We start from the raw sequence: 25,555 nt of genomic DNA on the forward strand, positions 1-25,555 counted from the left end.
GCAGGTGGCCACAGTTGTGAATCAGTGTTTAAGCCTTGTGCCTTGCAATGTGAATGCTACAATAATTATTAATGTGGTAAATCCTTACTGACCAGTATCTGTTCTTCCTTCTTATTAAGCTATTGACGTACTCTAGTCATATCAACTGCCTTTACCCCAGTTTTCAGGATTTTTTTGCCATATTTCTGTTCAGATGCTAGAGAATCAAATGGATGTTCGTAAGAAGGAGATAGAGGAGCTGCAAAGTCAGGCACGGGCTTTAAGTCAAGAAGGAAAGAGTACAGATGAAGTAGATGGCAAACGCCTTACTGTGGAAAAGAAGTTTTTGGAGCTGTTGGAACCTTTGAATGAAAGAAAGGCAAACCTGCTGGCCTCCAAAGAGATCCACCAGTTCAACCGGGATGTGGAAGATGAAATTGTGAGTATGAAAGCCTATTCGTGTGACAACAGGAAAATGTCACACCTATTGCAGAGCTATCGCAGGAAGAAACCTTTTGATCATGTCTCTCAATAGCATGTTTGAGTAATGCTGCTTTTTACATCTTGTGTGCATCAGCCTCTCTCTGCTACCCTAACTGTATCTGGGGTTGCTTCAGATCATATGTGTTCTTCTCTTACTTTCAGTTGTGGGTCGGAGAGAGGATGCCTATAGCTACATCTACTGATCACGGACATAACCTCCAGACTGTGCAGCTACTAATAAAGAAAAATCAGGTAAGTAGGGCTGTTAATGCTTCATACCTGTTATTTCTCCTTAGTGCTGACTAATTCAAGAAGGAAAGGCTTGGGGTAAAACAATGGGTGTTTCAGTGGTGATGTGCTATGGGGGTGGCGGTGTGACCACCAAGGGGTGGCATGTTCAGGGAGGGCACAGCCCCAGTTTGTCCCCATGAGTTGATGGCATGTGTTTTGCTGTCCCTCTACAGGTAAGACCGCTGTCTGACATTTCTTTTTTGTTCGGTGCAGCGTCTCACCAGTCTGCTTTTCTCCCATGTAGACCCTTCAGAAAGAAATCCAGGGACACCAGCCTCGTATCGATGACATTTTTGAGAGGAGTCAAAACATTATCACAGAGAGTAGCCCTAATGCTGAAGCAATTCAGCAGAGACTTGCAGACTTGCAGCAGCTGTGGAACCTCCTAATCGAGGAGACGGAGAAACGCCACAAGCGCCTAGAGGAGTCTCACAGAGCACAGCAATATTACTTTGATGCTGCCGAGGCTGAGGCCTGGATGAGTGAGCAGGAGCTCTACATGATGTCAGAAGAGAAAGCCAAGGTGAGCAGCTCCACAGTGACACTAGTTTGGTTTTAATTGCTTAGCTAGCGGGGGGCAGGTGACATAATTTAATATGTCGCTAATGTAATGGTAACATAAACAAATTTAATTCCCTTGTAAAATGTCAAGTGATCATCTCTTCTATCTGTTATGACATCTCTTATAGTTTGGAGGGATAGGGCTGGCTGTACTGAGTCAGTGAAGTATCCTCAGACTGTGGTTGGCAACTGTGTGCCTTCCTTTGCTGTAAGGTCAGGGTTAGCAATACAGTCCAGTTAAGTTTTCTATTAGTTTTGAAGCACGATGCATCCGTCTGTGAAACAAGGCCCAATGGTCTCTCAGTTGATGCTATTAGTCATCAGCTTTTACTTCCAGTGAAGTGAAATCGGAACAGCATCAGACCCTACCAAAGAGTAGGCGAACTTCTGTTTTTCAAGGAGGTGTTAGAGTGCTGTGTCTTATTTGTTATTTACATGAATATACTGTGTTCATTGCCCTGATAAAATAAAGCTCAGCTTTATATTGGTATAACATATTCCATGGGTGTTCAGTCTTCAGTTAGAAAGGATTTGTTTTCTGTTTTATATTTAAGCAATGCAACTAAAAAGGAATATTAATGTGAACAGTACATCACAAAAAATGTTTTAATGAAAAAGCTTATTGCCAAATCCACTTAACACTAAGTTGGGAGTTGTTTTTCTTAATCATAACAATGCATAGAAAGTTTTGATCAGAATTTCTCCAGGTACTTTGGTGGAGAATCTTTCGGCATGGGCTCCGTAGGATTTCTTTTCTTTGACCCAGGCTGTCAAAAAGCCTGACAAGTGACGTGCCTAAAACTGTTCCATTTTTCTGAGCCCTGCACACTCACCAGTGTTGTGTAAACACGCAAAGAGCTTTATAGAAGAGGAAATTCAACATGCTCAGTGCACAGCTGATGTAATTTTGTTCTGTATCCCAGAGGAGTTGTTGCATTCACTTTTTCACTTGCCACTTTGCTTTCTGTGGGTACCATTTGCTGTGAACTCAACTATTAATATACCATTGTCAGAACAACTTGTCTTCAAGCTGTACTTGAGGCAGTTCTTTATCAATCTTTCTTGCTACCACTTTTTGCTCACACACCAAGTTGACCTTGCTCTGCGATGTCTTTCTGTGGAGTGGGGGACTTGACTGTCATGTTCTGTCATCATTACAGGATGAACAGAGTGCAGTGTCCATGCTGAAGAAACATCAGATTTTGGAACAAGCTGTAGAAGACTATGCTGAAACTGTGCACCAGCTTTCAAAGACCAGCAGAACTTTGGTGGCAGATAATCACCCAGAAAGGTATTAACTGCCATTTTTACTTGGATTATGCGTATTCTGGTAGTTCAGTCGCTTCACTGGGTCACTCTGACACACAAAGACTAAAGCAAAGAGTAAGTAGCTTAGAAGAGCATACACAGGAAGAGGAGTTCGGCCTCACTCAGTTCAAGACACACGTTGGACCACCCTGATTTGGCTAGAGACAGGGTCCTGAACAGAGTCAGTGTGTGCAGCTGCTCATTTCTGGATAGTACTAGACACCTTAAAAAAAAAAAGTCTGTTGTATCCTTTATACAGGCTAGCAGTGTCAGGTCTGCCAGCACTGCTGAACCTTACGAAGGCCTAGCGATCCCGAGAGAAGGGTCCATATTCACTCTTTCAACCAACTTTTATGTCCAGCCCAGAGGGTCATAGTCATTTATCCTTCCGTCTTAGCGCAGTGCTCCCTAAAATCTTCCTGCTCTCTTTGAGATTCCAGTAGAATCCAAGACTGGAATCTGAAGCTTTAAACATGGGCACATTAACATCTTGATTTTGGTGACTTTATCTCAACTTTCATAAAGAGCTCTCCCTGTAGGAGAATACAGGAAGCTTAAGAACTGTTGTACTGTAAAAGCTGCAGCTAAGCAAACAAAATTCTCCATTGGCTTTGACTGCAAGGCTGATTCAGCAGTGAGGCTGATGTGTTTTAACTGCTCTGCCTTCACAGATAGGAAAATAGGACTATCTTAGGAAAGTCACTCTCTGCCTCTGGTGGAAGATTGTTATTTAACTCAAAAGCACTCTCATGTGGTCATGAGTATTTCTGATGAGAGTGGATTTCCTGACTGAGCTGACTGAGTACTGGAATAACATAATCAACTTTACAAGGCAGAGGGAAGGCAATTTGACAGGGCTATATGGCCCAGACAAAATACAGGGAAAAGATACGACAAGTAGAAGTATTAATCACTTCTGGAAATGATGAGCTTTAGGGAGTAAGAAACTCATGAGTACTTCTGAACTTCAAAGCAGAATTTAAATGAAAATGAAATGCTACTTGCCTCAGCAGCTCAGGTGCTGCCTGTAATTTTGGAAGAAGACTCTGGTGTGATCTGTGGTCAAACAAATGGAGAGCTTGGTTCCCAGCTTTGCTCTAAAGCCAGGACTTGTACAGGACAGAGAAGTTTTCCAGCTAGTGCAGTCAACTGTGCCAGCAGAGGATTGGTCTGACAGGTCTACACAGTGTGTCTGTGTCAAATTCTTGTATACAGCAGATGTGCATTCTGTGGATTAAATACCCCAATAGTGAGTTTTATTCCTTGTAGGGTTTTTTTTCCATGTACTGTTACTATTTGTAAAAGATAATGAGGACTCAATGCTCTCTGTTTTTTTTTTTGTCAGTGAGCGCATCAGCATGCGTCAGTCCAAAGTGGATAAGCTGTATGCAGGCCTGAAGGATCTAGCTGAAGAGAGACGAGGCAAGCTGGATGAGAGACACAGGCTGTTCCAGCTTAACCGCGAGGTGGATGACCTGGAGCAATGGATTGCTGAAAGGGAGGTGGTGGCAGGATCCCATGAGCTGGGACAGGATTACGAACATGTAACGGTAAGTTCTTTGGATGTGGCTGCAGGTTGACCTTCCTTTTCTGGGTGTTGCACACAGTTAACGATTAATATAAACGGGTGGCTGGCTTGCTTGGTTTGCTCAGATCAGTTTGTAGTTACAGCGCTGCATGAGTCTGTTTCTTTGCATTTCAGATGCTACAGGAGCGATTCCGAGAGTTTGCCCGGGACACTGGAAACATTGGACAGGAGCGTGTTGATACTGTTAACCACATGGCAGACGAGCTCATCAACTCTGGACATTCAGATGCTGCAACAATTGCCGAGTGGAAGGACGGACTCAATGAGGCCTGGGCTGACCTCCTGGAGCTCATTGACACAAGAACACAAATTCTGGCAGCCTCTTATGAACTGCACAAATTTTACCATGATGCCAAGGAGATCTTAGGACGTATTCAAGACAAACATAAGAAACTGCCTGAAGAGCTTGGTAGAGACCAAAACACGGTGGAAACACTACAGAGGATGCACACGACATTTGAGCATGATATCCAGGCACTCGGCACCCAGGTGTGTAGCAAGCAAACGGCGCTGTCTGTGGATGTGGAAACCTGAGCTGCAGAGTTCTGCTGTTCCTCTTGGCCCCTCCATGGCTGGGAGACAGAGTGCTGCCAGCTGCTTTCCAAGTGTATTTCTGTGGGAATAACTTCACCTGTGTCATTTTATCTGTCTTTCTGCTTCTCTGTCATTGCATTAGGTTAGTTAGTTGATCTAAAATAGAAATCCGTAAGTACACAGATTTCTGAATATGTAGGTAATCGTTTAACCTTAATAAAGGTTATTCTTTTTCCCATCATTGGTTGAAGAAGAACTCATAAAGGCAGAGAACTTCTGTATTGATTTAAAGTAAAGCAGCTCCTGACAGTGTCAGCCTGCTACGTGCATAGGGTGGATGGAGAGGCCATAAGGGTAACACACTTTAGCTCCTCAGAGGACCTTCTTCTGATTGCCTCAAACAGCAGCACCAGCAGTACACTGTGTGGCTGGTATGATTGGAAAATAGCTTACATCTGAAGAGGAAAAGGTTCATTTGACTTAACACATTGTCTCTTTAGTCAATTTCTAAGAGAAATTGAACCAGGTACTAAATCTATAATGAATTTTTAGTGTACCAGAGGTAATATGAAATCCAAGTTTCAGATTTTTCTGTCCTTAACATCTTTCTTGGGTGTTACATGAAGTGTGGTGGAAGCCACCCTAGATTTGCCTGCTCCTTATGCCATGTTCACCTTGGCGAATGCAAGACACAACTATCCTGTATCCTGTCCCATGGAAGAATCGATATTCCAAAGGATACTTGGAGGACAGGGGCAAATACAAAAGGATGTGTAAGCCTGGTTGGTTGTTGGTTTGGTTTTTTCGTTTTTTGTTTTTTGTTGGGTTTTTTTTTAAGGTGGTCTTTTTTGTTTTGTTTTGTTTTTTTAAAAAAAAACACACCAAAAAGCCCCAACCACCCCCCTTCTGCTAGCTGCATTTTATTTTTCCTTTTTGAGAGGCAAAGGAGGTCTGTAGACCTACATAAGAGGCTTTCTGACTTGGTTATGAATCTGGGCATTCTAATTTAAATGTTGCTTTTTATGATGCTTCCTAACAGCAGTCTGAAGAGATTTAAAGTACATAGTCCAGGCTAAGATTTTTAAAAGCAGACAAAATTGATTTAAGTCTGAATCTTTTGAAGCCAAGGTATGTTATATTGAAGGCGGCAGCCATTCATACAGCACACAGGGGATTCTAAACAAAAAACAATGTTCAGCTGCCAAAACGAGAATTTTGGAAGAGAACAAGTTGCTTAAGGAATGGAGGAATTATGAGTGACTGCATTTATCCCAGTAGGTTGGAAAAGATAGCTTTTGTGGCCAAGCTGCCTGCCAGTTCTTGGTTATGTTGCAGTTTACATAGTTGTTTAGACTAGAATAAAGGGAATATAGTGACCATTTGATTTTGCAAGTGTTTTACTTTCAGAAGCTGTAGATTTTATACGTAAAATGGGAGACATTCACAAAACACTAATCCCAGTCTCTCAAGAAGGTAATTATAATCAAGGCCCAAATGAAGGAATGTGTAATCATAGTACAGAGCTGTGGTGAAAGCACTTAGGATAGTTTTTGGGTGAAAGAGCTAGAGCACAGAGATGGATCATTATGACAGTGGCCTGATCTCTGTGCCTGTAGCTAGAACGCTGTTGGGGTTCAAACTTGTTCTTTTTTTTCTTTTTCTTTTTTTTTTTTTTTTTCCAAAAAGAAAAGATAAAATTATTAGGGAAGAGCTAATAGAATGATTCCTGGCTCAAAAATATGTGAAACAGTCAAGAAATAGCATTTGATGCCCCACAACTGTGTTTGAAAAGAAAATAAATTTCTAATAGTAGAAAGATCTTTGAATTTCCCATTTTTGTTCTGTTTGAAGTCATTATCTACAATTTTGAAAAAACTTCTCTGTCATTAAAATACGTTTTTCATACTCTGACAGAGTAGTGGTTTTGATACAGGAGTTCCTGAGTGGCATTGAAAATTTCCTGATGAAAATGGTCACCATTTGCCCTCACATTTAACGGTCACTTTGTATTGGCACCCAGTTATACAGGAGGTTTAGGCAGTGGCAAATCTTTGTTGTTTTGGGGGCCCCTTGACCCAACAGTCTTCTCTAAGAAATATCCTGAGGGATATACTGACTTAATAATGGGACAAACCTTTTTAGTATTGACAGAATATTTGCAATGACATTGCATTTGCAATGACTTTAGAAAGCCATTAAAATGATGAATTAGCACCTAAAATGTCCCCGTATTTGTGACTCAAAGGCTGATGCATTTCTCTCTTTTAAAAACATACCAGGTGAGACAGCTGCAGGAGGATGCTGCGCGCCTTCAGGCTGCCTATGCTGGAGACAAAGCGGATGACATCCAGAAGAGGGAAAACGAGGTCCTCGAAGCATGGAAGGCGCTGTTGGATGCCTGTGAGGGCCGCAGGGTTAGACTGGTGGATACAGGAGACAAATTCCGTTTCTTCAGCATGGTTCGTGATCTCATGCTTTGGATGGAAGATGTTATCCGACAGATAGAAGCCCAAGAAAAGCCAAGGTAATGTGAAGTATCTCTTCTCCATCAGAAGGTAACACTGCAGGTCAGTTGAGGAGAAGACTCAGTATCACTGAGCCAGAAATTCAGAGAGAGGCTGCCAAAATCTGATGGTGGAAGAGCAGCTTGCCTTTGTGTATTGCTGCCCAGCAGGGGCAGGGGGCTACTGAAGTAATTGAGATGTAAAATTGTGTCCAAAGAGATTAAGGCTTGCATGCTTGTTGACTTGATCTCTGATTCGGACCTGAATGGTGCTGTTCCTAAGGAAAGGCTGCTAGCAATCTTGCTTCCTCAATGACAAAGACAATCTAGGAATTAATTTTTTTATGGTACAGTTTGCGTTAGTTTACTTGTTTGAAAATGTAACAGCTGTTAAATCTGGAATACATCTTTCTGAACCGTGGATTGATCATTTTAGGGATGTTTCATCTGTTGAACTACTAATGAACAATCACCAGGGTATCAAAGCAGAAATCGATGCCCGAAATGACAGCTTTACTACCTGCATTGAGCTCGGCAAATCTCTTCTGGCAAGAAAACACTATGCATCAGAGGAGGTACTGTGCTTTCTGAATGTGTAACAGCCACAGTTCAGGATAGGTTTTGTTTCAGCTGGAGAAACTTGCATTGTGTAATCTTCAGATTAATAAGCTGCCTATTTATAATGACATGCATTGCTTCAGGGACTGTTGCACTTGTTTGCTATTGTGAAATTAGTGTATAACGTAACTGTGTGAATCCGTGTTGGGTGGCAGAGATGGCACCTAAATTTAAAGTTTCGTTTTCAGTCCAGGAGATGCAAAGAAGCTGTTGCATTCAGTTCTGCAGAGAGAAAGCTCTGGGATGGCTGTGTTTGGAAAGGTGACTTCTTTGATCAAGTAAGAGGCAACTGTGAGACAGCCTGAGATTCTCTTTTTGTACAGGAGAACTGGAATGCTACAAAGAAGCCTGCTAGGGGAAGGAACAGGAAAAAGTTTGTCTCATAGGGAATAAATCAGGGAATATTAAGAGAAAAATGTATCCAACTGCTTAAGGCCTTGATTTATTTTCTAATTTGACTAGGCCAGAGGATAGAGGCTTAACCTGTGTTTCTTCCTGCCTTCCTTGGTGGAGGGAGGATAGGCCAATGTCCGCTCAGGGAGGTGATATTTTCTGTGTCTGCATTACACACAAGTGCTGTGGAGTATGCGTGGAGAAACATTTTCTCAGGCACTGCAGGGTTTTGATAACTAGTATTCACCCTGAGAATAACACAGGGCTTTTGCTGGCAGTCACTTTTGTTAGCTCAGGTAGCTGCAGACTTTTTTGCATTGTGTGCTAGAAAAAGGGCAGAAGATATAATACATGATTGCGCTATTTAGATTTGTCTGTCCGTTACTCCCTTCTTATCAAATACTCGTGGTGCTGTAGTTTTTAACAGATACTGAATGCTTATGCAAATGTGATATTTTAATGCAAATGTCATATTTATTTATACTTTGAAGAGAAAAACAGCCATTGTATTCATGTTTAAGTCACTTCCTGACAGTCTAACACAACATATTTCATCAGTGCCTTTTGCTGGTGCTAATGGCTTATGCGGTGTGGTGGGGTATGCTGCTGCCTGGTGTTTGTGTAACAGTCCTGCATTCTCCTCTTCAATCCAGATCAAGGAAAAGCTGCTGCAGCTGACAGAAAAGAGAAAAGAAATGATTGACAAATGGGAAGACAGATGGGAGTGGCTGAGACTGAGTAAGGACAGCCTTGGATTTCTTTTGGGCAGGGCCATATCTAACACTCTCTTCACTGTGTCTTTCTGAGCATTGAGAAAACCTGCAGCTCCTTAGTTTTTTATTGACAGCGCTTGAAGTATGTTCGTATTGTAATAACTGTAGGACTCACACCTGTTGATGGTAAAATAATGGAGAATTTGAAACCAAGAAACCTGCACCAAAGGTCTGGCTCTATATGATCAAATTTGGAGCTAGGTGAAATAGAACTACCATATTTTGCAGGTGTCACATTCCAACTGTGTTTCTACAAAGGGTGCACTACGAAAAAATAAGAATAGGGAGAAGTGCAGCCCCACTGCCTTATGCGTAATGTGCCTGCGTTACCAAGAGGCTAGAAGGTGTACTTTTAAGCGTGGCAGCATTTTGCAAGTTTTACAGTAGCAACAACTCAGTTACTATACTCTGACAAGGTGACCCATATCTCATATACGGACTGAAGCCTTTGCAGCAGGCAGTTGTCCAGGATCTCAAAATGTATAGTGCAGTGTAGTCATTTTGTGGGATTCTGGCCTGCTGTGTATACGTTCTTCCTTGTTTTGAGTCTCAGCAGGCTTTAAGAAATACGGTAGCATGGGCAGTTGTCCCTCAGTTCGGGTATTTGCACCCTATTATTAACGAAAATTGCCTCATCCCGTTCACAAAAGGTGTGGAAGCTTTTTTTCAGCTATGAAGACAGAAGGAAGGGAACATGGAACTGTAGCACTGTAGACCAGCATAAAGTACAGAAATACTGCTTGCTGAAGGGAGCTGCAACCTACAGTCTAGCTGTTCTGTGGACAGGCTAGTCTGAGGTAGAAAACCAGCAGATAACAGACTTTGCAGGAAGTAGGTTACAGCAGATTACAACAAAAAGGAAACTCTGAAATTGCAAAATGAAATGGTCTGTAGAGGAGGTGAAGGTGGGACTTAACTTTTCTTTTTCCTCAAAGCAAAGCCAAAAGGATAAATTTCTGTCTTTTAAATGATTAATTTCAGCGAGCTTAGTTAAGGAATATACTTAGCCAAATACATTTATTTTTTCCCAAGCTATTTTTAAGGAAATTCAGAAGATGCCTGGTGACTTCATGATGCTCTTTTTGACATTAATGTCGCTTATATCTGTACATTCTTTGCTCAGTTTTGGAGGTACACCAGTTTTCAAGAGATGCAAGTGTGGCTGAGGCCTGGCTGCTGGGACAGGAGCCCTACCTATCTAGTCGTGAAATAGGTCAAAGTGTTGATGAAGTGGAAAAATTAATTAAGCGGCATGAAGCATTTGAAAAATCCGCAGCTACTTGGGATGAGAGATTTGCAGCACTGGAAAGGCTGACCACGGTGAGTGCTACAGGCAAGAATAACCTCTCCTGGCCATTCCCATTCATTTTGATGCCCGCTGCTTGTTTGGAATAACTGCCGGCATCAACCTCATCTCCATTTGTTGATCCGTTTGTTGATCAACCTTGGCCAATCACCCACGGCCTGAAGTTTCACATTCCCAACATTACTAAAACCTTCTCTGGTTAATTTGAACTCAGTAACCTGCAAGGAAAAAGCTTAAATGATAAATGACCTTAGTAGTCAGCAAGAGCTGTCTCAGGCCCAGGGGTGATGATCCAGAAGCAAATTGAAGAGCTGAGCAGTTTGCTGCAGCCTGCTGCAATACAGGCTGTACTGCTAAGAGGGAAGGAGGATTCTGGCTGAAGACCCATATCCAAGCACTTGAAATGATTTTGGTTAAAGACTGTAGTGTGAGGAGACAGTGATGGGGTGGGGGGGTTTGACAAATATGTTTGTTGTGTTTTTACTGCTCTAGGATAAGGCTGTATTGTCCCCTAGAGAGACATAATAAAAAAAACAAAACCACCAACCATTTTGAGCCCCGCTGCAATGTCAGTAATTAATGCTTGGAGAGCATGTTACCATCTTTGGAGAACAATTTTACTTTAGACACTAAAATTGAGGTGGCTTGATTTTTCACGTGCACTGAGCGTCACAGCTGCAGACAAAATGAATTAGAGTTTCTCAGCATCTTCAGAAGTCAGACTATTTTAATTTAGATGGTTAGCGTCAGAGATTTGGGTGTGGAGCACTTTATTTCAATGTATCACAAGCAGACTAGAGGATGTCACTTTTCAGTATTTTAACAGCCTGGGCTGCTTTCTTGTTTGTCTGGTTTTTGTTCTAATAGAACGAATTAGAAAAGAAACATGGCCGTGGGCAGCTGCTGCTCAGGCACTCCACTTGGTATTAAAGGGTCTAATACTGTATGCCTTTACTGAGAAATTCAGTGCAACTAACTTTGCATGATTAATACTTTTAAAGATTGATGCCTTCAAATTTTATTCCAATAAACTTTGATTTCAGTAATGTTGCAGAAAAATGTGCAGTTACTTTTATTTTCTAGAAATGCCCCTGAAAAATGTGCAGTACTTTTAAATGCACAAAAATGTTTCATTTCTCAGTTGGAACTGCTGGAAGTACGTCGACAACAAGAGGAAGAGGAGAGGAAGAGACAGCCGCCCACTCCAGAGCCCAGCCCAAAGGTTGCAGAGGATGCAGACTCCCAGCAGCAATGGTAAGCCCAGGCTGCAGGAAGCTGAACGGCATACTTCACACGGTTTCTTCAGACAGAATTCTTGGGCTGAAGATGAGTTGTAAAGGGAGAGTCTGGAGCTTGTATGGTGTTGTAATTGTGACCCTTTCTAGAGGACTCTGTGGTTTATGGGGACAGGACCTTTCCCGGACACCTGAATTCACTGCGAAGTTGAATGTTGCAGTTTTTCATCATGGCGCAGTGTTACGACTGCTGAGGTGTACCTGGCCCTAAAGTAAGAATGCTGGTTTTACCCGCCCTGTGTCACAAATTCAAATTTCTGAACAATCTTGGCTTTCTTCTTTGGTGAGCATTGGTTACAGATAGATTTCGAACTGGGTCCATGGAACACTAACATTTATAAAATTACTTACATGATAGGATCAGGCTTATTTTACGGTAACTGTCAGGACAGTCTGTTGTGATCTCACTTAACGTTGGGTTTATTCAGTTGGGCCTGGGGATTGTAAGGACTTGCTGAGGAAGATCTCATTTTGGTGAAAAAGATGGGCGACTTCCAAGAACTTAATACAATTTCTTTTCTTTTTCCTCTCTCCCAACAGGGATGGGACAAAAGGAGAACATGTTTCCCAAAATGGTTTGCCATCAGACCAGGAATCTCCACGGGTTAGTTACCGCTCCCAAACCTACCAAAACTACAAAAACTTTATTAGCAGACGGACAGCCAATGACCGATCGAGGTCTGGACTGTGACATACAGAATCATTTGCAGCAAAAGACACCTTTTTTCAGTATGGTTTACTGGTACTGGTTTAATCTTTTGGCTTCAGATTTCCCTGCTGCTTTTCTCTTCCTTCCCATCAGTTGACTTTTATTTAATTAGCAGCCCCTTGGAGATATATTTGCTTCATTTTAATCCTTGTTTATTTGAATCTCCCCACTGACACTCAGTTGCTTTAAGGTGACACATTTATTTCCTGTTATTTACTGTGAGTTTTTCATGTTGCTAATAGTATTAAGATTTTCCAGCTAAATCGTCCTTTATATGAGTAATTGAGATTTAATGGGATTACATCATAATGAAGAAGAGAACTAGAATCTGACAGGTATGACGCATCGAGTTATACTAACAGGTTTCAGCACGGCAACATTATTAAATCAGCTGCATTAGCAAGTGAGCTATTTACACAGCCAAAGATAATACATGCAAGAGAGCTTGGCAGTAAAGGCTGGGAGGGAGGGGAGAGTTGTAATTATCGACAAATAAAAACCTTAAGGTTAGTTGTATATAACATTCCATGCAGAATGGACTCGTTGACTGCAGATAAAAATAAACGCAAAATAAAACATTAAAAACTAGTATCTAGATTTATCTTGGTACTTAATCCTCATGAAGAGTTGTGATCTTGCTGAATAGCTATTTTGGGGCCCCATTTTGGACCTGTCCAATTTACACTGCAGCACTTTGATTTACTGACACTAGAGAGACAGTCGTATAAATGAGAGTAAGGTGCGGACCGTTATGGAGAGGTTGTGATGCTTTTCTTTAAAAACCTAAATAAAATGCATTGGTCTAAGATCCCAGCTCTTTCTTTTATATAGATGCAGGCTGAATGGTCCACGCCTTATTTGTTCCTTCTTGATAGGGGATGTCCCAGTGGAGTCAGGATGCATGCCAATAGTCTTAATGTGCAGCCATAGAAGTTCTGGTAAATATGTATATATAGTTAACGCAACACAGTAGTTGAAAACTGGCTTACCTCTCCATTACCTTCCTGCAAGGCCTGCTTGTTTCAGTTAATGCTTTGACTGGTGAGAAAAATGACACTTCTTTTTCTTGTGTTTTTGAACCTCACTCTCTGAGGTCATACTAAGTGCAGGAAAGGCTCCTGGCAGGCTCAGATTGGTGGATATTGGAGCTCTTACCAGTACTGCAGAGGAAACGCAGGTCCCAGTCTAGGGCTCTGGGAGGAAATGCCTTTCAGCATAGGTTTATTTTCCAAATAGCCCATCCCAGTTGCTTTTGGGCCTGCACATAGACTGTGCATTGTCTCTAGGGTACTAAGCAGTTCTACCTTTTTCTTTCTTTAAATAAAGCCTTTTGGTTCATCTTTAATATTAAATTATGAAGTGAGCTGTCTGTTGTACATTCTAATGTTTATGAAATTATATATAGTTGTGGCCAGGAACTTGAGGTGGCCTGCAAGCACGTCCCAGATCATCAGCGTCTTGGTGGTTACCACTGCCTTATACATCACCCGTTTGCTTCTTGTTTTTTATTTCATTACCATGATACATAATGCATTTCCCTGTTAATCTTTGCCATCTGCACTTCAGTCTTTCATGGGAGCTTTTTTGCTCAGTTCATTGAATCTTGTGTTGCATACATGAGATATACACAGCTGTATTATTTCTGATTTGAGGCACAAGATATGCTGCTGTGGATTAGAATTTTGGTTTCTGACTGCTAGCTGAGCAATGCAGCTGAATTGTTCTGTATTGGCTGAGCTTGTAAAATGAGAAAAGCGATCAAAAGGATGTGCTTCAGTAATTGTTCTTCTGCTGTGACTTGTCTTTCCACTTCATGATGCATGTTTGTTTTGTTTTTTTTTTTTTCTTTTGTCAGGTTAACAAGAGATAGCTTCTTAATGCTTTTAGAAATTCCATATAAATTTAGGCAGATGATCTGGTGACTGTCTACACCAGTGTTGGCTCTCTGTGCCTGTAAGAGTATGACAGTTCTCAGAGTAGTATAGCTGGAGCTTCAGACTCTGGCATTTGGGAAGCCTTCAGATGTATTCTGGCTAAAGTAGTATGTACAAGTAACATATATAGGCCCAGTTTTTCACTTGTATTAGTACACTGAAATATAAAAATAACACTTTCATGATGAAGCAAAATGAATTAAGTCATGGATTAAGGTAATCACTTTAGGCACTAAAAGATTTCACCTTTTTATTATAGCCTGTGGTACTGGCTTAAAACATTAAAATGGTCCTTATGCCAAAGCAATATATAGGCTGTCATCTGTTTGCCTCTGGAAAAGGCAAATACATCTCTATTGTTTAAGTTGTGATGCAGAGACTTTAGTTGATGGACTGAATATAATGTTGCTTCAAGCACTATGAAAATCAAAGGGACGTCTCCAGTCACTGTCACCAGCTGTCTCGTGGCATGTTACAGTCCTGATTTCAATATCTCAAGAGTAGTCTTTAGCCACTAAAGCACTTGCAACTAACTTTTCAGTCATGGTTAAGAAAACCGTATTCACGTATGTGGTAACTGTTTTGTTGTAACAGTACAGTTTGCTATTAATGTTTGTCCTCCATTGCGTTGTCTCTGCATGCCCGATGCATGTTTCCATTAAAGTTTGTTTAGCTCCTGTTTTTTCTCTATTTTCATGACACATTCTTCGCATAGCTGTTTATGATTCAGATTTATTTTGCTTGTTTTCTGTTAATTGTAGATAACACATGAAAAGGAAATAAAACCTGAAAGAGCATCAGAAAAGCTTTTCATAGCCCTTTTACAATCAGTAGAATTTTAATTAGAAGTTACAGGTCTGATTGTGTGATTAGAGTTGGCAGTTATCTTTCAAAACCGCAGGGTTGCAGATTGTGGAACTGAATTACATGTTATTTCCCATAGAAACACATTAAGTAGCTGTGCAGTGGCTGCTCTTTTGAAACTGCTCTCTTTTACTTCAGATTAATGGTTATAGATACCCCAAAGCCAGTAATATTTTCACATCTTTCTGGTATGACTGCAGAAAACGCTTCTTTCAGCATCGGTTTAGGTAACAGGCAGTTCTGGGCAGCTTATGTAAGTTGCTGAGAAAAGTTACAGTGGTCCATGTAATTCCTGATTGTCGGGCACAAAGGCTTTGTGTATCTCAGAGAGGGATCCAGTCAGTTGAAAAGCAGAGAGTTTGAAGTTCGGCAGCTCTCACTGGTCAGAAAGATTGGCAAAGGGCTGTCCTTTTTCTTGAACGCAATCTGTTGGCCATTGGTGATCATCACTGGCGATGACTGATTAATTGAGCTTTCATTGGGGAATCACTGGCTGTTTATTTCACTACCTGTGTTACAGTGGCTGTGCTGACAGTATTGGGTCATCTTCAGCCTCACCTATTTATTTTTTCCTCTCCCCCTTTAATGCAACATTTTTGTTGTATTTTGAGATTTGGATACGAATAGTGAGATTTGATGGCTTAGATTTATCCTAATTGTGAAGAAGCAGTCTTGTTGTTGCTTACTTCCACTGGACTACAGTGCAGGGTAGATGTTTCCTCTTGTGAACTAGGCTGTAAGGCTACATGTCTTTAGGGACAGAGTAAAATAGATGTGACTGAAGTGGAACGTGAGCTGCAATCCTTTCCCTGTTTCAGTGGTGTAGTGTCTGTACCCTCAGGATGTAGATCACCTAAAGGCAGTTAACCAATCCTTCCCATATTCATAGCAAGTTGACACTTAGATCTTCCTAGGTCAATATATGAGGTACAAAGGTGTGAGGTACAATAATGTGTACTTGGCAGGTATAAGAAGTCCTAGCAAACAGTGGCAAAATTTAGTTTGTTGCATAATAATTCGGCTGCTTTTGAATTGTCCAGGCCATGTGCAGAAGTGGGAATGTCTAATTATTGTGCCATCTGCAAATACCTGCTTGTCTGCATAAAAATAGTCCAGAATGTTTATAATCTACTAGAGCATTAGCAGCACTAAGCTTTAGTAACTTGCTAATAATGATAATAATAATAATACTACACACTGGTTGTGTAACTCCTGAGCTGCTACCAATGGCTCTACATGTCAAAGTAATGGTACAAGAAAAAAAAAACTGGGACCAAGCTGCATTTCAAAAGCTTATAGCCATTAGGATTCCAATTTAAATGATTTTTGGATGAATGGCTCCTGAAGACGTCGACAGCTTGACCAGTCAGAGCTGCTGGAAACACGGCTGCTCTCTAGGCTATCTCGATCACAGTGCGACAGGCAACGCGATCAACAAAGCAAGTGATGGGCAAGGCCTTGGTTCTGTCTTTGTTTGGGGGTAAATAGCTGTGTGATGTTGTGTGACTGTGGTGGTTTTCAGTTCCTTTAACAAAAATCCAATCCACCTAATAACAAAAGTCTGGAAAAGACCTTGATAAATTGACATGACCTCATTTCCCTTGTCTTTAAGATCCAATATCCTAACTGGGATGGTGGAGATGAAATGCATGGTGTATCTTTCTAATTTCTGCATGTTTTGATTTTGTTGTGTCACTAGGGGAATGGGGAAAGCGGGAAAGGAGCTTTTACAGAAACAAATAAATTACACAAATTTTTGTAAATGCTCCTGGGCCATTTTGACATTTTTCTGCTGACTCTTAGTTAATACCTTTTATGGACTTTTAATACCCCAGTAATGACATAAATGTTTTTAAGGTGGCTGATGTGTATAACTTCTACTGTCCCTCTAGGTTTGCAGAAAGTGTGATTGTTACTGTTCCAAACATTTGAGTACTTAGCAACAGAATTGAATGCTCTCATTTCAGGAATAACAATATATAAAAGAATATGAATTGACCAGCAGAGCAAAGCACAGTAAAATTCACACTGATGTTTAGCTGCTCTTATTTTCCCGTCTCTCCACCATAAAATGGGTACTAATCCATTCATACCTTCTAATTTCCTTGGCCTTCTGTGTCTCCATGGAGTGTGAGAAAGAACTTACTGGCCTGTGTCATTCTCCAGGCAAAGTTTATACACAGCCACGTTGTGCAGGGAAGCAGATTAATTGCAAGATACCTCAGTGTTGTGAGGCTTCTAGCTGAACATTTTTTCCACTGTTCTAGGTGGCAGAAACTGCAGAAACAAACGAAATGGTCAATGGAGCTGCAGAACAGAGAACGAGTTCGAAAGAGTCTAGTCCTGTTCCTTCTCCGACAGCAGACCGCAAAGCCAAGACTGCCATTCAGGCTCAGACTGCTGCTACCCTACCAGCCAAAACACAGGAGATACCTTCAGCTCAAATGGAGGGCTTCCTACATCGCAAACACGAATGGGAGACACACAGCAAGAAAGCCTCGAGCAGGTAAAGTACTCAGCGCTTCATGCAGATAATTGCATCCCAGTCCACCAAGATGGAAGACAGAAAACGTTATCCCTGCTGCCACTGTCTTCTCACAGCTCCTAAAGACCTTTCATGCTTGTGCCCCTGTTGTTGTAGGGACTGTGTGTGCCTGGTTGAACATTTGACAAAGCTGCAGTCTAAGATACATGATAGAAAATGCGGCGTTAGCCATATTTGGAAGGTGGAAAACTGAAGCATAAAAATACCATGACTTTCCCGATTCACATGATGAATTTGTGGCAGTAGTGGGACTTGATTCCAGATCTCTCAAGTTGTGCGTTACTACAAGAAAAGAAAAACATGTAGGTGTGAGAATAGAAATGTCCGTATTCTTCTGACGTTTGCTGTTTGCACATTAGCACTTTCCACCTACTCTGTAATCTGTTCAGAAGAGGAGAGCGGGTGAAGATGATTTGTGTGCCTTAGCTGATTCTGTTCCTAAGGACCTGATCCTGCGGTTCTCAAACAGGCAAAACTTCGGAGATTTCTGTCTGCACTGAATAAGCAGACTGGGGGTCCTTCATGACCTGAGAGAGCTCTTGAAACCAGATTTGTGACTTGGCTGACAAGGAAAACATTGACTAGCAAGTGGTGAGCTACACCAACATCCGAGGGATTTGGTAGGAGCTGAAGCCCTCGCAGAGCTGAGTGCAGATCATACATGAGTACAGCACAACCATGATTTTTGTTCAGCTAGAGTTGTTCACACCAGAGAGCTACCTTGAGGCAGTGACAGCCACCAATACTAATATCTAGGGACTCTTATTTCTAGTAATCATTGATTTTTATAGCTGAATGAGGTGGACGATGCCACTAGTAGTATTTGTAGCAATCAAGGATTTCACATACAGTCCTTTTGTTAGTTTGCAGCACAATGAGAATTTCTTCTACAATAAAGCACAGTCATTAAAAGGTCAATCAGTTTCTCTCCCAAGTATGCAAACTGCCTAGTCTGCCGAACAGTCCTCCCACTGTTAGGGCATGCCTATGTGCTATCACAGAGAGCTCTGAAAATCTCTATGCCATTTGGCTCAAAGTCAGTACTTTTGTCTTGAAGCCATGCTTTTATGAGAGAATTTGCTTCTGCAGTTTACAGGACAGCGTAGGCTGTATTCACATCCTCAGACTGAACTAGTCTCCATTACCTTATAGAAATAATTGTGTTCCGTTTCTCCAGTTCTGCAAGTAAGAACATTAGATTTATAAAGACTTTTGTTGTTTTCTGTATCTTGAAGATCATGGCATAACGTGTACTGTGTCATAAACAACCAAGAGATGGGCTTCTACAAGGATTCAAAAGCTGCCGCTTCTGGCATCCCCTACCACAATGAGATTCCTGTCAGCTTGAAAGAAGCAGTCTGTGAAATAGCGGTCGATTATAAAAAGAAAAAGCATGTGTTCAAGCTAAGGTAAGCCTGCTGAAGCATCTCGACGTTAGCTTCAGTTGCGGGGGGGGCGGTTCACTGTGTGAATTTGTGGGAGGATGCAGCCTGGGAACTGATCATAATTATTAACTTCGGTATCTGCTTTGCTGAACAAGCTCTTCCCAACTCTGAAACGTGGTACATTATCAAAGCTGGCAAGCACAAATTGGTATCAAAATAATCTTTGCACTGTATTTACGCCTGGGACGGGACTAGATGCATACGCCTAAAGTTAGGAGCCTGCATTTAAAAATGCTGGGCTTTTCAGCTGCTCCCCCTGGAATTAATTGGAAAGAGCTGAATGTTCATGGTTTTGTTCTTTTCAAAATGAAGCCTCTTGTTTCAGTTTTTCACTATGAGTTTAGGAGACTGCTGAAGACACCTATTACATTTTCAGATCTAGAAAATGTAGTTACAGACCACTTCATTTGTTGTTCAAACATTAAACAAAAAATAAGGCTTTTCCTTCTGAAATTGTGTGTTTGTTTTACCGATCGATCTTTTAGTGCCAACAGTTAAAAAAGTATTTTGTTATTACACAGCTGCTAGGCAATTCTGTCAAAGGAAACTAATTTTACAAACTGATCAGTTTGTGTATTCCAAGATAAAGATTCTTTTTTGGAGGGGTGTAATTCTATGTTGATACAGGAATCCTTTATAGAGGATAGAATTCATATCTGGGGAAATTTGCTTTATAGCAAATATTTAGGAAAATCTAGCTTTCTTGAAGACAGGTCTGCAGCTATGTGATTCATCCTTTATACTATTTTAAACGTCTCTGAATTGATCATGTAAGGATGTGCTGCTCCAAATACAGAGTTAGGCGGAAAACTCAGTTGCCCTTTTCACAGTACCCTGTCACCTGTGTCAGGCCTCTCGGGTAATGGCATTTTCTTTACTGGTTCTCAGTAGGAGAGTCCCCGGAGAGTTCACCAGCTCGTCATGGCAAATCTGTCTCCCCAAGCTGAGAAGGGGCATGTTGCTGAACACCCGAGAGGCTGAGGTCATTACAGATCTCATGTGCAGGCAGGCCTCTCGCAGAAAGGTCTAGTTGTGATCTCTGGAGACTACATTGGAAATAGTTTTCTTAGTTTTTTAAACAAGAAAGCAAGGCATAATTATATTATTCCTAGTGTCTGTCTGTGTTCGCTATTATTTTACTCCTTAATACTGAGTTTAATTTCATAAAGAGATTTTCAAGTGCTTTCTTTTTGTGGAGAGAGATCAGGAAGCCTGGAACACAGGCTCCCACTAACCCTGCCTCCTGCTTGTTCGGGTGCCTGATTTGGTGTTTACTCAGTCTTTTTTTTTAGTTACTGTATATCTTCACATACATTGGTAACTGTATCCCAGTTAAACCATCTGAGTAAAATTAGCACAGAAATAAAACAGAAGGGAGACTGGCCTTCAGTGTGAGGAGCGGCAGCTACTCAGAAGTAATGCACAGTACGGTATCTTCAGTCACCACCGCAATAGTTATGACAGCAGAGCAGCTGCAGAATTTTGCTAGGTTTTTACAAAAGCCATGAAAACTCTGGGTGTTGCCTGTGATTTTTGTCTTTTTAAAGTATTGAGTAAACTTTTATACTGTCTTTTGAGAAAAAGATCTGCCTGAAAGAGCAAGCACTGAAACAGCAATCGTCAGCTGCTGAAGACGGCAAGCCCCACAGTGCGTCCTGACGTACTGGAGCACGTCCGCTAGCATAAGCATGCCTAGAGACCAGACCCTACAGTGTGTGTGGCTGCCTCTGCCTGACAGTGCGATACACCAAAACATGAGTCGTTGGGGTGTATTGGTGCATGTACAGACATGATGACTGTCCCGTGCAGTCCTGTGTGTCTCAGTCCGATTATGTGCTGTAGCTAAATGAGCAGGAGTGGAAGCAGTGTGGCTGCTGCTGAGCTGAATTTGCGGTGGTTGTTTTCTTTACAGATTGACTGATGGCAATGAATACCTCTTCCAAGCCAAAGATGACGTAAGTTTGTTTTTCTTACTGTTTATTACTGATGTGATATCTGTGCTGTTGTGCAACAGGGAAGAATAGCCACTAGAGCTCAGGGGTGCATTTTACTTTCCTGGTCTTCAGTCTTGTGCCTGTGTGTGCGTAATATGTAGATGCAGAAGCTCCCACTGGTACCACCAGGGCAGCAGGGCTTTTCAGATGCAGCTTCTAGTAGCTGTCTTCTGCAGGTGCGTAACCAGAGGAGTGCCAGATGATGAGTTAGGACCGTGTTTCCTTTCATTTCCCACTTCTGTCCATTCCCCTCCCATAATGTTGAGTGCGTTAGAGAGGGCATGTGACACACGGATTGTAACAGCTTTCTGCCTTTGGGGCTTCTTGAAGGAGGAGATGAACACGTGGATTCAGGCCATCACATCAGCTATCTCTTCTGATAAAATCGAAGTGTCCCCGACCACCCAGAGCACTCCAGCCTCCAGCCGTGCCCAGACCCTGCCTGCTAGCGTCACAATAACCAGCGAGTCCAGCCCTGGCAAGCGGGAGAAAGACAAAGAGAAAGACAAAGAGAAAAGATTCAGCCTTTTTGGTAAAAAGAAGTGAACTCCATCTCCACACACTGCACTTCTCTGACCGTTCCAGTGGAATTCCAGCATGCGAGCTCAGAACCAATACGTTACTCTCTGTGCCTCATGTTCCTCAATGTGATTGACATTTTTTTATTTATAGAGCGTTTTAAAATAAAAAGCCAACAAAAAAGAACCTAAAGTTACAAACGTATGAGGTGCATTGGGCAGCTTCTGTAGGAGGGGGAGGACCAGGTTTTGGGGGTTTGTTTTTGTTTTGTTTTTTTTTTTAAATGAAGTTAATGTAGATTAGATCTTAATATTTAAACTGTTCCTCAATTTTGTGAGGCTGTCTTGGAAAATAACCCACTCCTAGTGCTATTGGTAAGCAAGGCAGCGGTGCTTTCAAATCTACTGTGCACATCAAAAACCAATGTACAAATTTTCAAAAATGTTCACTTCCATTTAAGGTTGTTATGCTGAGTCTTGACTAGTAGAGCCTCCCATTGCAATTCTAACATTTATTAAAATGATAGTGTATTATCTTTGCTGTAACAGAGTGCAGGTATGCATTAACTTACAGACAAACCATTTATATCCTGGCATTGGTTATTAACACAACCTGAAGCTTTTCTGCATCGAGTACGACAGATAAGAATGTTGGTATACAAGATGGATTAGCAGGCTGATACAGTTTTAAATAATCTGTAATTTCAAATTTTTTTTTTGCTGAAATACATTATATTGTATGTTTCAGATAATTCTAGTACAAAGTATAATAAGACTAGATGTATAATAAACCCTTTAAAATCATTGATAAGTGTAAAAGTGGAACTGAAGCATTTACTGGAAAAGTAATGTTACTCAAATGGTTACTTGCTTGTCAGCTGCAGCACTGTGTGTTATAATTTTGCTACATTACCTTGCTCTTTGATACCTAGTGTGCATTTCTCTGTCACTGTAACTATTGTAATGAGAAAATTTCATCTTACTGCACAATCAAAAATTACATTTAATAGGAATGAACTTTCAATGACTGGGCCTGTAGTCAAGAGTAGTACTGGAACTGGCTTTCAGTTGTATCGAACTGTACCTCTAGACTTTTACCCTATCTGTTAAATATATGCTATGTCATTAAATGCTTTTAAAACTACATATGCTGGTTAAGTTTCTTATTTCATTTCTGATGATGTTAAATCATAATTTTGAAAGTTATTAAAATAAAGTTATTTTAAAATGTCATCTCTCCTGTGCACTGAAAGTAATGTCTTCAAATGTAATTCCATTTTTTTGTGCGGAAGTTCATACTGAAATAGTTTCTCTCTCCCCACTTTTCTTTACCCTCCCTTTCCCTTTGCTTCCCACCTGCCCTCCCTTTCACCCTGCCCCTCAAATTAAGTGACAAAGAATAAAGAGGGAAGGAATTGAATCAGTATTTTGTAACATATTTTGACGTAGATATGTTTCAGGAGAAATAAATGCAGCAGAATCAATGGAAGTAAGCAGAAGCATGGGCTAGGGCAAAAGAGTGAGTTACCTGAACCCCTCACCTGATTGAGGTAAATATCCATGTACTAGTTCACAGGAGAAGAATATCATTTTAAGTAATCTTAGTTCTCCAGCTTCCTACCTACCCTTTGCTCAAGTGCTTAAGTCCTCAGTAAATCAGGCAATAATTGAACTGTATCATGTACTGAGGACTTGTCCTGCCCAGTTTAATTTCACTGGGGTTTTTTAATGTCAGTTTTTTTAAACATACCTCTCTTAAGGTACAGCCACCGTTGCCCTTCTGTGATGACATATGTTTAATGCAGCTGAGGTGATTCCAAAGCTCCCTACTTCCTGGGCCTTGTCAGCATCTCAAAGACTGGCATCTTGTCAGAATCTTCTTTAGGTTGGATGCCATCTAGGGAACAATCTGAAAAGCACAGCTCCAAGAAGTTCTAATAGGCATTAGGAATTTTAAAATCAGTGAAATGTAACGTAACCTGTTTTTTTTGTGATTATTAAAATACACTCAAATATAGTTTTAGATGGAAAGCAGGTAAACTACAAACTAGCATGTTTCCAAGCCAGTTTCCTGAACGTGTGACCGACACAGTGTCTTGTTTCTTTTCATGGAGTATGCTGTGTTTCTGGGGTTTTCTTGTTTTCCAAAGTTTTTGGTTATTAAACAATGGAATATTCATGCACATGAATTTTTACTCCTGTAATATTATGTTGTTCCAGTCTAATTATTAGTAAAATGTAGGATAACACCACTAGTCTTGTAAGTGTAAATTTTAATACAATATAAAAAGCAGGTTTGACGAGAATATGAAACATTCTTCTTAGTTGATTAAAGTACACAAAATGCTGATGCTTTACTGTATTTATCGCTTCAGTTAAGCTGATACGGTGAGTAATTTAACAGTTTGATCTTGACTACCTGTTGTGTGTAATCCCATAGTGTCTTGGTTGAACATGCCTTCAGAGTTATTCTTGTTTGTCTAGCCTCTCACTGCAAGTTTTTTCTGAAAACTACTTGAATAAAAATCCTTTCTGTGTAGGAACTGATTTCAGGTTGCTGAGCAACAGGAGTAAATGCTAGTAAGCCTTGCCTGTTTCCCCTTCGGACCGTCAGGTTGCAGTTTCCGTGCAGAGAATTGGTGGGTCAGGAGGAGCCGCCTCGGACACAGCCAGGTCAGGAGGGTCAGGTCAGTGTGCACACCCAGTCAGTGGCAGCGGGGGGTGAGTTTCAGAAGGCAGAAAGAGCAGGGGAATCTCTCTTGGATTGTGCGGAAGGACTGCTGGAAAATACCAGAGGAAGAAGAAAGACTGTAAGTACAGATGATGGAGATGGGACTGAAATTGGAGCAGGTTGTCACTGCCACCGGTGTTAACTGTCACAGAGGTGGCAGCAGTTAGCGTGGTTAATTGCACCACTGAACATGGTTAGACCCCCTGATGGATAAAACCTTATGTTCCTTCTGGTTACCGCACTGAAGAACGAGGATCTGCAGTACAGTTTATGTTGCAGTTTCCTTTGTTAGTTGGTGGTGTAAGCTAACCCACACAGAAGTCGTTTATGTTTCCTCTGGAGATACATTGCAAAAGTAATACAGAAATTGAACTGTAAAATTTTCAAAGAAAATTAAGACCAACCACATTTCAGCTACACTGCGATCGTTGTTATGCAGAAGAGAAGTCAGCCTCTAGTCAGGTCAGTCTGCCATCCTTTTTCCTCTGGGTGGGAGCCTTGCATTGCATTCTAAGCTGGAAGAAGGTATCAGAGAGCTCCCCTGAAGGGTCCTTTCTGTAACCTGATGAATTGAGTACAATGAGGGAAAACCACTGAACTGCTTAGCCATAGGCCTTAAGCATGTGTTGGGTGGGAGTGGTTTTTTTTAGACGGATGCAAATAATCTGTTAATCTGTCTGTTCTGCATAGAGAGGGTGTTCTGTTGTAGGGTTCTACTCTGTACAAGAAAGATTAATGGTAAAGTAAGAGAAATGTATGATTAGTCTCTGTTCCAGTGAAACACTGCTTTAGGTGTTTTTTCACTGACCACGTTACCTTTTTTATGATCGAATTCACAGAGAATGGACTTTAAATGTGGAAGGTCTTTAAGAATATCCTTTTGTCATTAATAACTTCCAGGTGTGATACAGTTTTGCTTTTTTTGTGGATATTTTGGTTTTTTCTACTTTAACTAATCACAGGTGGCTGAATAAATAGAGAAATTTAAATCACAATTAGTTGGAACAAGCATTAGTCCTTTTCATTAAAAAAACCCTAAAAACGCAGAAAATCAGGTGCTGCTAAATGACTGACTGACCGTTAAGAATTAAATTGTGGAAAAAGCAGGACGCAGCACTGACACTGCAACTCTACCTGCGGACTGAAGAATGGAGGCCACATCCTGACAACAGGAGGAACGGGA

The 25,555-nt window shown here is 41.1% G+C and overlaps 1 protein-coding gene across 2 annotated transcripts in view; it reads left to right on the top strand.

Moving 5' to 3' along the window:
* Positions 1 to 22,317, top strand: part of SPTBN1 (spectrin beta, non-erythrocytic 1) — a 94,950-nt gene extending 72,633 nt beyond the window's left edge. Inside the window, exons 20-35 of one of the 2 annotated variants that reach the window (XM_009950345.2) lie at positions 194 to 418; positions 625 to 714; positions 998 to 1,276; positions 2,475 to 2,605; positions 3,968 to 4,172; positions 4,325 to 4,699; positions 7,024 to 7,268; positions 7,684 to 7,822; positions 8,912 to 8,996; positions 10,155 to 10,351; positions 11,479 to 11,591; positions 12,173 to 12,236; positions 17,407 to 17,645; positions 18,920 to 19,093; positions 21,042 to 21,084; positions 21,454 to 22,317. In XM_009950345.2, the coding sequence (XP_009948647.1) occupies positions 194 to 418; positions 625 to 714; positions 998 to 1,276; positions 2,475 to 2,605; positions 3,968 to 4,172; positions 4,325 to 4,699; positions 7,024 to 7,268; positions 7,684 to 7,822; positions 8,912 to 8,996; positions 10,155 to 10,351; positions 11,479 to 11,591; positions 12,173 to 12,236; positions 17,407 to 17,645; positions 18,920 to 19,093; positions 21,042 to 21,084; positions 21,454 to 21,669 (2,820 nt within the window). In that variant the 3' untranslated portion in view covers positions 21,670 to 22,317. Of the gene's footprint in view, positions 1 to 193; positions 419 to 624; positions 715 to 997; positions 1,277 to 2,474; positions 2,606 to 3,967; positions 4,173 to 4,324; positions 4,700 to 7,023; positions 7,269 to 7,683; positions 7,823 to 8,911; positions 8,997 to 10,154; positions 10,352 to 11,478; positions 11,592 to 12,172; positions 12,324 to 17,406; positions 17,646 to 18,919; positions 19,094 to 21,041; positions 21,085 to 21,453 lie in introns of those variants that run through there. The other variant, XM_009950346.2, reaches the window with a different exon arrangement.
* The last annotated feature ends 3,238 nt before the right edge of the window (positions 22,318 to 25,555 follow it).

Source organism: Leptosomus discolor, chromosome 2 (assembly GCF_034619465.1).
Source record: "Leptosomus discolor isolate bLepDis1 chromosome 2, bLepDis1.hap2, whole genome shotgun sequence".
Taxonomy (NCBI): Eukaryota; Metazoa; Chordata; class Aves; order Leptosomiformes; family Leptosomidae; genus Leptosomus; species Leptosomus discolor.